The sequence below is a fragment of the Haemorhous mexicanus genome, chromosome 2, assembly GCF_027477595.1.
Source record: "Haemorhous mexicanus isolate bHaeMex1 chromosome 2, bHaeMex1.pri, whole genome shotgun sequence".
Lineage (NCBI taxonomy): Eukaryota > Metazoa > Chordata > Aves > Passeriformes > Fringillidae > Haemorhous > Haemorhous mexicanus.
Genome location: NC_082342.1, coordinates 98111936 through 98124123, shown reverse-complemented (window position 1 = coordinate 98124123; position 12188 = coordinate 98111936). Strand labels below are relative to the sequence as shown.

At 38.6% G+C, this 12188-nt stretch overlaps 1 protein-coding gene across 1 annotated transcript in view; it reads right to left on the bottom strand.

Annotated features, from left to right (window-relative positions):
• COL4A1 (collagen type IV alpha 1 chain) overlaps positions 1-12188 on the bottom strand; it is a 119767-nt gene that overhangs the window by 31417 nt on the left and 76162 nt on the right. The window contains exons 18-25 of the mRNA XM_059839700.1: positions 11742-11783; positions 10468-10561; positions 9773-9808; positions 8083-8247; positions 6136-6231; positions 4944-5027; positions 4123-4193; positions 829-1020 (exon numbers count right to left, since the gene is read on the bottom strand). Coding sequence (XP_059695683.1) covers positions 829-1020; positions 4123-4193; positions 4944-5027; positions 6136-6231; positions 8083-8247; positions 9773-9808; positions 10468-10561; positions 11742-11783 — 780 coding nt within the window. The remainder of the gene's footprint in view (positions 1-828; positions 1021-4122; positions 4194-4943; positions 5028-6135; positions 6232-8082; positions 8248-9772; positions 9809-10467; positions 10562-11741; positions 11784-12188) is intronic.

The window sequence follows — 12188 nt, the reverse complement described above, 5'->3', positions numbered from 1 at the left end:
TACTTCTTGCCTGGCTGGCAAGACAGAACACATCATTTTCTCTGAATATTTTGCAACTGGGATTTAGCACAGGTATCTGTAATGCTGAAGAAAGAAGATTTTTTTCTACTGAGTTTAATGGAAACAGAACAAGGTTCCATATGAAACAGCACATGGAGATCACATCTAGCAGTGCAGCTAACTGCATCATGAAGGCCATGCTTCCAGTAGTGGATCTGGGAGGAGAGGTGAGCTCCACAATCAGCTCCATATCAACATCAGCTCAACTCTATTAGTGCCAGATTTTGAAGCATTAATTTCCACAAGAAGAGAAATATGCTAGAACAGTCTTAAATCTTGTCTTCACAATTTCTACTTGGATAACTGCATTTTTTCAATCATGTCCAAATATCAACTAAATCATTCACACTAGTTCTCACTATCAAGCTGTGAGAAAGGCAGAAAGGAATAAAACTACTGTCCATGTTTGAACCTTTTCTCTATAGTCCTGAAAGTAACAAGACATGCTGAATACATTTGAGTCGGATTACTTATTTGCATGACATGTAAAAAGAAATGGTCTGAAAAACCTAGCTCTGAAATAGTCTGTTGTTAAAGAACTGTCTTCCTCACTCCTTCCAGTGAAAATGGAATCGTCTTCTGAGGAAGAACGTACTACTCAAGGTAAAGAATAGATGTGAAAAAATAAATGAGGCCAATAAACACAAAGCATGTATAGGGAACAAAAGCATGTGAAAGCTGACCTGAAAGACAGAATGTACAGCACAGTAAGTAAATATAAATAAACACACAGTAGGACAATATGCAAACATAAAGAAACAAACATACCGCTGCTCCTTTTGGACCCTGGGGACCTGGAAATCCATCTTTTCCTGGTCTTCCTTCTCTTCCAGGAATGCCTGGCTGTCCTGGGAAACCAGGATCGCCCTTTTCGCCTTTCAGGATGGAATCGTAAGTGAAATCTCCAGGTTCTCCTTTCGGCCCAGGGCTGCCTATAAGTCCTGGAGTGCCGGGTGGACCCTGAAATTTCATAAATTCGGATGTCATCAGTTGCCCTACAAACCCTCAAACTATAGAAGAAAGCAAACCTCAGAAACTGAATTGCAAATCGAAATAAAGGGAACCACCAAGTCATTGACTGAGGAGGTCAAATAAGAATATCTTCCAAGACACAGCAGTCTTGGAAGTAGAAAGCTTCTCCCTTGGGTAGTTTATTCATAACATTCAGCGGATGTGAATACACGTGTTCAATCATTGTTAATATTCATCGACTCTGAACAGCTGACACAGTCAGTTGGTAATATCAGAATATAATGCACATGCCCAGAAAACAGTTTTGTAACCTCCTCTGGAAAGAAATTACATACCTAATGGTATGCCTACAGGATTTCCAGAATTTCAATTTTTCCACTACATATTTTCTAGGACTTGAATGAACTTTTCTTATGGGAAAAGTCTCTATAATTTCTAGTGACTCAGAGCTACTCATTAGGGTAATAAAACATAAACATCATGGGCAATGTACAGCTCATGTGTGCCCTCCACTTTGGCCTGAACCAGAAGATTACCATGGTCAGTGGTAATCTTTTCATTAGCAATGGAGTGTTCTGAATCAGACTCTGATGTTCTGGCATGGCTGTAAGCCATGTCAGGTTGCAAGGCTGGCCTCTATGTAGGTCTTCCAAGTTAAATTATATGCTGGATCACCACCTGGCTGAACTTTGCAGAGCAAAACAAGCTTAAAAGCATTCAGAAGAGCAGCCAATCCTTGTCTGATTAAAGACATGAATAGCCCTTATGAGGCAATAAAAGTAAAATATAAAGGGGTGGCAAAACATGTGCCAAGAACAAATGACAGACAACAAAAAATCTTGAATACACTAGAATGTTTTTCATTTTTTTTCCCACTGTTTCTTTAATGGATCCCATTGATATTATAGTACATTCAGTCACCGGGTAATGCAATTTATTGTGGTGACAACAGATAAGGAATTCATCTTAGTCAACTTTCATTGGCTGAATTCAGGCAACAAGGTTTTATTTATACTTGATGGAGAGAAATAGATTCCTTGAGTAATGAATTAATACAAATGGTTTGGGTTTTTTTACTTCTGAAGGTTTATTTTTTTTTACTTCTGAAGGTTTTTACTTCTGAAGTTACTTTTTTTACTTCTCTTTCTCACCACTGGTGATAGAGGGAGCTTGCATAACCCCAGAGTGTGATAAAGCCAGTGCCCAGGGATGTCACTGAGAAGTTATGCTGTCAGAAAGGATCATCTGTAAGGAAACAGGCAGCTTTGGGGAGAAGAGGTCTGGGAAGACTCAGTCTACTCACACTAGGAATGGTGTCAAAACCCACACTATGCTACAGGAACATGTATGCTAAGGTAGGTTTTCACAGCAAACCTCAGTGTCCATAGGGGCACTTAAATGGATTCTGACAAGGTCAAATGTAGTTGTGGTAGTATACAGCTCATCTAGGCGTCATTTGTGTCACATTTTAGACAAGTGTTACACTTACAGCTGTTCTGCTTCTGGCCTTACTGAGAGTCATGTTGTGCTGCCTCAACATAATTAACAAGTAATCTTATTAGGATGCTACCCACTTTCACAGCTTTGCTTTATTTCTTCAAAAGTATTTGACTTTCCTGTTTACTAACTGTGTTTTACAGAACATACTGCAGACACTTCCCAAAATCTTCATTAACAACCTGGATGCAGGACTTGAAGGAATACTAAGTAAGTTTGCCAGCGACAATAAATTGGGAGGAGCTGTCAGCTCCCTCGGGGGCAGAAAGGCCCTGCAGAGAGAAACAAATCAGAGAGATGGGCAATCACCAGCACAAGAGCAAGTTCCAGATTTTGCACCTGGGATGGGGCAATCCTGAGTGTGTGGACAGACCAAAGAACGAGAGGCTGCAGAGCAGTGCTGTGGAAAGGGACCTGGGGGTCCTGGTCGATGGCAAGCTGGACATGAGCCAGCAGTGCCCTGGCAGCCAGGAGAGCAAACCCTGTCCTGGAGGCCATCAGGGACAGCATGGCCAGCTGGGCAAGGGAGGGCATTGTCCTGCTCTGCTCTGAGCTGGAATACTGCTCAGCTCACCTTGAATACTGTTTTTGATGCCACAATATAAAAATGACATTAAAATATTGGGGAGCACCCAGAGGAAGGCCATGAGAATGGCGAAGAGTCTGCAGGGAAAGCCTTATGAGGAATGGCTGGTGTCACTTGATTTGTTCAGCCTGGAGAAGAGGAGATGAGGGGAGACATCATAGCAGTCTACAACTTCTGCATGAGGGGAGGAGGAGAGGCAGGCACTAATCTCTTCTCTTTGGTCAGCAGTAACAGGAATTGAGAAAACAGCATGAAGCTCAGTCAGAGGAGGTTTAGGTTAGATATCAGGAAAAAGGTTAGATATCAGGAAAAACATCCAGAGGATGACTGAGCACTGGAACAGGGTCCCCAGGTAAGTGGTCACAACAACAGCCTGATAGTGTTCAATAAGCATTTGGACAACTATCTCAGGCACATGGTGTGATGTTTGGGATGTTCTTCACAGGACCAGGTGCTGGACCCAATGATCCTGATGAGCTCCTTCCAACTCAGCATTTTGTCTTATTCTATGATTCAAAATTCAGCAAAACTGCCACAGTGTGCTGCATGCTAACATTAGATTGCTTACACTACACTAGATGGCACTGTCTCTCTCTCAATATATTTGTACTCACCAGCAAAACGTTACTGGAACAATTCAGAAGGTCAGGGAATACCTGCATCTGTTTCCTGAGAAATCCTAATCTTTACCCAGCTCCACTGCTTAGCTTGCTCAGGCAGAAGGTCATGTGTCCCACTAAGCTCTTATGATGGATAAACTCAGAAGTATAACCAATATCTGACAGCTCTTTTTTAGCTCTTATAGTTCAAAACCACTTCTTCCTACATTATTTTAATTAGGCATAATTAACCCTAATTTTATCATATCAGTGCACTGTTTTGGGGAGGGGGGGGTTTGCTTGTTTTTAAACAGAACTGTTACACAACCACACTGATACACTGATCATCACATGTGTTTTGATCACATGCCTAGCAGGACATGTAGTATTTGGCATGGCATTACTTACGGGCACCCCTGGAAGGCCATCAAGTCCAGGTAAGCCTCTGTCACCCTTGAAACCTGCTTGTCCTGGAAAACCTTTTCAGAGAGACAAAAATATGGCTTAATTTATTACAGAAAATATAATATATTGCAAAAAATAAATTACACACAAATAGCTCATGGCATGTGAATTCTTTGTGATCCCCTGTAAAGTGTCCCATTCCATTCCCAGTAATACCAGCATAATGCTGCTAAAGCCAGTGAAGCTGTCTTGATTCATGCACTTGTGTTGCATGCCTGCATTCATAAACTTGGAAGTTGATTCATTTGACTTAGGAATGAATTTATCAATTCATGTAACCAAAGCAGAACTGAAACTAACTAAGCCACATTCATTTTTCTGAACAGCACTAGAACAAACATCAGGTAAAATATAATTTTTGGCATGTGGCACTTTTCCCACATGTTAGCAAAAAAACAGTTTTGTTTTTGGGCCACAGAATTTAGTGCTGCAATTGGAAACAAATGTATGGGTCACTGTCAAGCCTGAGCACACAGGCAAATGGTTCCTACATTATTTCTCACTGTGAAAATATTTGGGCCGCAATTTGCAAAGACCCTTCATTGTGGCCAGTTTCTGCTTCCCTGGTAATTCTAGTTGATAGTATTTGAAATTTACAATCAGGCCAAAAATAGCAATATAGCACACTTCTTTCATTAGTCCTTTCATCAGTTTCACAAGCAATTTGACTAGTGGGACAAAATGTAATTAATTTTCTTATGTATGATGCATTTTTTAGAATTTAGCCTACATAGCTCATTCTTGAGTTATTAAGGAATTCTTACCTGCTGGACCTGGTGGCCCTTGTGGTCCTGGAAGCCCAGGAGGTCCTACTTTATCACACAAGGCACAGGCTTCACCCTTGTCACCTGAAAAAAGAAAACAACAAAGGACATGAATAACAACAAAAAGATTCAAGACAACTGCAAGCAGGTGGATTCGAGGCAAATGTCAATTTAATATTTAAATAAATTTATACTTCTATTTCCATGCTTCAAGGAGAAAATATCAGCAAGTTGATGTTCAAAATTCTTTAAAATTTTTAAAGGAATGGCATGAAAATCAACATAAGTCTTACCCTAGGGTTAGTATTTAAAATAATGGCTAAAGGGGACCAGGTTGAAGAGGATCAAAAAGAATAAAATAAATATTTAGTGGGTATAGAGAAAATAAAATTAACATAGCAGAAAAAGGATAACTTCTGTAGTCACTATAATTTTGCAAAAAAACACTGAACACAATGAGATTAGAAAGGAGCAATCATCATGTAATTGAGTGGAGCTCTTTTTTTTAATGTTCATTTAGTCAATGCTGCTAAAACACATGGTTGACAGTCCTGTTCCCAGAATCCCAGAGTTAGGTCAGAAAAGACCTTTGCCATCATTGAGTCCAACCTATGACCAAACACCACCATGTCAACAGACCATGGCACTCAGTGCCACATCCAGTCTTTTCTTAAACACCTCTAGGGATGGTGACTCCATCATCTCCCTGGGCAGCCCATTCCAATGCCCTATCACCCATTCTTCCTAAAGTCCAACCTAAGGTTGTCTGTAGGTGTTAAAATTTTATCTTCAATTATACTCATGGCAATGATTCATAAACTATTTTCATTCTCAACTCACCTGGCCCCTCTTTAAATCTGCATCTCAGAATTCACACCCTGAATTGCCTTTAACAGCTCCATTTCCACTGCACAGGGCTGTACTGAACCCTTTCTGCTCCTCTTGCAGCCTGGGCCATCCTTTATCACTTCCCAGCAATGAGCAGGCCAAGAGAAGTTTGTATAGCACGATTCAAAACACAATACCCTTCTTTACTCACCAGAGAGTCAAGAAACATCTTCCATGTCCCAGAACTATTTAACTAACTTTAAGTACACTTTCTCTGGAACCAGCCTAATTTGCTCAGCCTCTTTACATACCCAAGCTCCAGGCTACTAAGCATTAGAAAACAATCACTTTAAGATATTATTACCTTTCTCTCCCATCTCTCCTGGAAATCCATCTCTTCCTGGAAGTCCAGGACTACCTGGTGCACCAGGTTCTCCCTGTTGGCACTGATCAATTCCATCTGAAATGAAATTACAATAAATATTGTTTTGAGAAGCGCAAGTTGCCATTATAGGGTTGCATTTACATCCTACCTGAAATGTTACCTATGAAAAGTGGTAACTCAGGATAGCATTTTACTCCCTTATTGGATTTACTTGGAAAAATTTAACTGGGATTCTGTATTCTTATTCCATATACACTGCTTAGGAAACCCTGAGAATTACAGAGAAAAGACAGGTTCTGCCATAATAAGGTTACAAACAATTTCAACAAAAAATCTATTTTCATTTTAAGTTTTGGCTTGGTAAAGTATCACGGGTGAAAAACTGATGGTTTTGACCCTGAAGAGAATGGAGGGTATTGATGTTCAGAGAGATTCATTAAGAAGGTTTTTTTGTACGCTGACTTCTCTTTTTCAAAGTTTTAGGAAATTTTCTAGGTAAGAGCAGCTTGTCAACATCTATTTAACTTCTTCACACTGATCACGCTTCCTGAAAGCAACAAACTTCATATGTTAGGATCTGAAATAGGTAACAAATGAGAATATTTCTCAGGCTTGATAGAAGAATATAAATAGTGCTTGTTCTGTTTGATGATATGATGGAGAATCAGACCCAACATAATATGACATCATTTTGGCCAAAGCCAGTAGTCAAAATGCTAATGTGAAGTTTGGAAAACAAGTTAAATGAAAAAGAATTGCTTCCCATTATGTACTTGAAGGCGGCTAAGGAAGTATCTGGGGAAGGAGCAGGATTAAGCAATGACAGTAATTTGTATGGAAAATAGAAATTTTTAGGAAAATGTAAGATTAATTCCATCTTCCACATGCTGGATTTGCATTGCTTCACTGGCAAACACAGCAACAACCAGGCATCTTCCCCTGTTTTTGAACAAAGTATCTTTGGTTTAGGGATTCCACAGAGAATAATGTTTCTTTCAATAGCTTTAAAGTACCTTAACTATTGTAACAGGGATATCATTCCTGATGTTGGAATGATAGTTTAACTCACAATATCAGTATCACCTATAGTAAAAGTTTTCTATGAGGTAAAACACTAGTTTTAAGGAACTATTTAGCATGGACCACTTCCACATGTACTTGGCTATTGCTTCATTGCAGAGCAAAAACATTTTCCTCTTTAAAATTCTTTTATCACAATCTAATAAAACGTGTGTAATGTTGTTATTATTATTACTGATGTTATTTACTTGTCACATCATTGCTGGCTTTTCATTTATTCCATAAAGCAGGTGTTTACCCTGATCTAGCAGATGGCACCCTTGCCTGTGTTGGGGGGTTGGAACCAGATAATCTTTAGGGTTTCTTCCAACCCAAGCCTTTCTATGACCCCATTCTCCTCTAAGATATTTTAAAATAAAAACTCCTTGGAAACTAGTGCCTCACACAGCAGTTCTCACACCTGTTCAATCTGTTACACAGACTGGAACTGCAGACTTGTAAATCATCACACTGAACAGCTACTTTTTATGCTAAGGACAGTATTAGTATCTACTATTTTTTTAATTGAAAATACATAAATATCACTACCTTGGCACAACAGAACACAGAACAAATTAATGTGAATTAAGATCAATTGTTTGGTTATATTCTAACAATTAACAATGAATTTTGTAGAAATTTTTGAAGTATTTATTTAGGAAAGAATCCTTGTCCTTTACCAGTAAGGAAACAAATGGCTTCCTACACTGTGAAACAGCTTTTACTTGGTTCATCAACAACTCAGATATGTTTCTTCCATGACACAGATGCATCCTGATAATAGCTTTTATAATTTTGTCTCTTTTTTCTTTTTTTAATGTGCACTATGAGTCTTCAAGGTGAAAAGCAACCAAGGGCTTTACCTACCTGTTATGCCTGGAGGTCCTGGTGGGCCAGGCAACCCAGGGGGACCTGGGAAACCATCTCTTCCAGGGATTCCAGGTGAAGGGAATCCAGGAGAACCCTTTTCACCTTTTTCACCTCTCTCTCCAGGGACACCAGGTGATCCTACCCTGTCTGGAACTGGTCGACCTTCGGACAGAGTAAAAGATACATGTAAAAATGACAAGTGAAAAGACAGCAACATTATCAACACATTAACTTTCACAGGGTTTTAGAGAGAAATGGAAAAATGTTAATGCAAAAGAAAAAAGGGACTGAATTTTTACTATTGGTGATTTATAAATAAATGGGGTTTGTATACTAACTACAGCTGAGAGAAACTCAGTTCTGTTAGGTCCCTAAACAAACACACCTCATTTGTATTAGAGTGCTTTTCTGAGATTTAGTTGGACACACTTTTGCTGGGTAGTAAATAGCGGGAACACTGAAGTTAACTTAGCTATTCCATCTAGAAACTATTGCACACACCCTTACCTCACAACAAACGAAATCTAAAACACACCTAGAAAGGGAGGGCATGTTTGATAACTTCAAAAAATAAGTACTCAACCATGCTAGCAGATTTAAGGAATGCTAAAATGAAAAAGCTTTGTAAGAATAAGTGAAAACCAGCCAATAAAGAAAAGCAGTACAAAAACCACCAAAAACCCTACTCAAGATCTCCTTTTAGCTATTCTAAAGTCACACAGGTCTTCATATTTTAATGACTTCCAGTTCATAACTCATCATTACACTTGACCATTAAAACATTTTGAGTCATCTGCAACACTGCAGGAAGATCCAGAAGTCACACAAAGCTCAATCTCTGTGGGGTAATTACAGGCCAAGAGCTATCATTACAGCTGTGTATAGCATCTTCTCCCTAACCTGTGAAAAATTTCCTGGAAACTATCTGACCCTGGCTCACATTAATTTCATATTTAGCTCACTGCCAAGATAGAAAATGAAAGTGAGGAAGGTAATGGTAGTATCACTGCAGGATGTGTGAAGTGTCAGGTCTCCAGAGATGATTTGCCTGATTTTTAAAAAGCAAATATCATGGTGTGGGTCAAACACATGTACATGTACTTATATAAGTAAAAGCAGTGTTACCATGGATGGGAAGATGTTAAGGCTCTGAAAAAGGCAAAATTTGCAGGCAAAAGAAATAACTTCTATTAGACCGAGTGACATAGCCAAAAAAGCAGGGAGCCTTCAGGAATGACTTTGATTATATGTATTATTTCTTCCTACAAACCTTGTTTTATTACACTTACACAAACACATATAGAGCTGAAGTGAGAGCCAGACAAAGATATGAGCATACACATTCAGGAATATGGGCACCCACTCCCACACATTCCCAGTTAACAACTCTCCCTGCCCAACGGGGTCATTCTCTGGGCTCTCTCTGACAGACTCTGCACTACATTTTCAATTTCAGCAGAAAGTTATCAGAGCAGAACAGAAAGAACAAGGCTGGATCACATCAGAGACGTGAGAAAAGCAATCTACAGGAAGGGTCTGCAGGGATGATTAGACCCTGGAGAGGTCAGTGCTTGGGTGTTCAGAAAGTCAGGCAGTAACTGAAAGCAGCTAAGGAGAATATCCCTCAGGACTGTTCACCCAAGAGCACATGACAAATGTCAAAAAATCAGCAGTGATAATTTCATACCTGGAGGTCCTGGGATTCCTTGTGCACCAGGGAAGCCTTAAGAAAGAGAAGGTTTCAATTAGGCAATGAATTCTGCAATGCCGGTGAAAGTGAACTTTTAGGAGATATAACTGAAATTCATATTCATGCATATTCACATTCAAAATCAAATCTAAAGTTAAATAATCTATGTATATCTTCAAGAAATACATTCAGAAAAAAGGTCCTGCTGTGCGCCAACTTCCCCAGTAATTTCTCTTGAAGTGGCTAAGATCTGTAATGGGGAAAATGGGAAGGGAAATGCTTGATATTTTCTATTTACTAGAGACATTTTTAAAATATGCAAGCCAATCTTAGGATAAAAAATTAGCAACTGACTTTTATAGAGGAGTCTCAAGATTCTCTGCATTAATTACCCTCCTTATATTCATGTTGATTTCCATACTTCTTAGATAATCTCACTGAATTATTTAACTGCCATATAAACTGATCCAAATTTATCATGTTTTCATCTATAACTGAAAGACCATCTTAACTATGCTGAGAACCAGAAGTGTCTTGCAAGCTATTGCAAAATTACAACCTGAAAACAATTACTTAACTGGAACATTACACTGCCATATAAAGCTCCTGAGCACAGATAGTACAATTTTAATTTCCTTTAGCGAGAAAACTGAAGGTATAACTCAATTAAAAAGACAAGACAAAATACATACCTTTTTCACCTTTTTGACCTTTCAGTCCAGGCAAACCTGAAACTCCAGGGTCTCCTTTTTCACCAAAGGTATCTACTGGTCCAGCATCTATCATCTAAATCACAGGACAAAGACTAGAAAGATGCAACTGAGCCATCATATCTCCCCCATCTTCGAGTGATGGTACAGAGGCCATCTTAGTTTTATTGACAATTTTCAGCAGTTTTGATTATACTTGCAATTTCAGCAAGTGAGAGGATTGCAGCTGCTGAGGAATTACCAGAGAAAATAAATATTTCCTATTCTACTCAAATGCCTTCATATCAATGTAAGGGTTAAGAGGAGAGCTTTTATAGCATCTTCCTCAAAAAGAATGATGCCAGAAAACCTTAACATGGTCTAAGAACTAATCCATTAGGCTTGTATTACCTTTTTTTTTTAAATATTATGTAGCCAATTTTTGCTAACATTGATCTGAGCTCAATATATAGGATGCTAGTATTTACAATACAATATTCAGAAAGTACATACAATTTTCCAAACTAAATTATCAGACGTTGGGCATTTGTTCCCACAGTTGGAAAGCAGCACCACCAATTATCTATTTGTTCCTGACTAACCCCATTTTTTATCTGAAGTGTTATAAAAAGTATAAATTGCTCTCCTGGTTTCTTCTGGTGCATAATGGCCAACTTCTGCTCAGGGACTCAGTGGACATTGGTCAGCAAGTGGTGAGCAACTGCACTGTGCATCACCTGTCTTCCTCAGGTTTTATTCCTCCCTCTCTCTTCTTGTTATCTCCCATTTCTTCATGATTACAACTACTACTATTAGTAACTTTATTTTTATTAATAACTTGATCTTATCTGATGAATTTTACCTTTTTCCAATTCTCCTTACCATCCATGTTGAGGAGGGACAGTGAGTGTGTGAGTGGCTGTCTGGTGCTTAGCTCCCAGCTGGCTTAAACCACAACCCTGAAACTGGCACATTTAATCTTTTGAACTGTCTTTTGGATACTGTGTACTGATTAGCAATGCTTATAATATTCACAGTCCAAAACACCTGAAATTCATATTCTTTGGGGGTTCCTTTCCCAAATTTCAAACATACTTCAAAAAACTGCACCCAACTTTTGCTTCCATTAAGGAAAAATATGGATGTGACTGAAGAGAACAAAATCAGACTATACATAGAACCTCTTTTTTTCTTCAGTGTTTGACACTATGACTTTCACAAAATTTAATTAAATTTTATTTTAAGTTTAAAATTAAATAAAAATTTATTTTACTTACTCTTCCTGGAGGTCCTGGAAAACCTCGCTCCCCTTTGTCACCCTAAATCAAAATACAATTTATGTTTTAAATCCAGATAAGATTTTTTTGCCAACAAAATCAGATTTCCTCAACAAAGGAACACTTTGATACAGATTTAAACAACATCCACATGGTAAGTACCTGGAATGCTATAATAACCAGCAGCAGTAATAGTTTGCCAGCCTGTACTGGTTTGCACTATTTGAAGAGAAACTGGAGGTTTTAGGGAAGTAAACCTATGCTGGCTGGACAAAGAGCTTGTGAAAATAAAGCCTGCATTAATCAGCACAGATAACAGATCTAAATTGGGGATACCTTCATTTGACTTCTCACAGTCTCTGAATGATCACATACAGCTAAGCAACATTCAATTAATATTGCTTTACGTGCATTCACTGCTTTAATGCAATCAATGAACACACCACA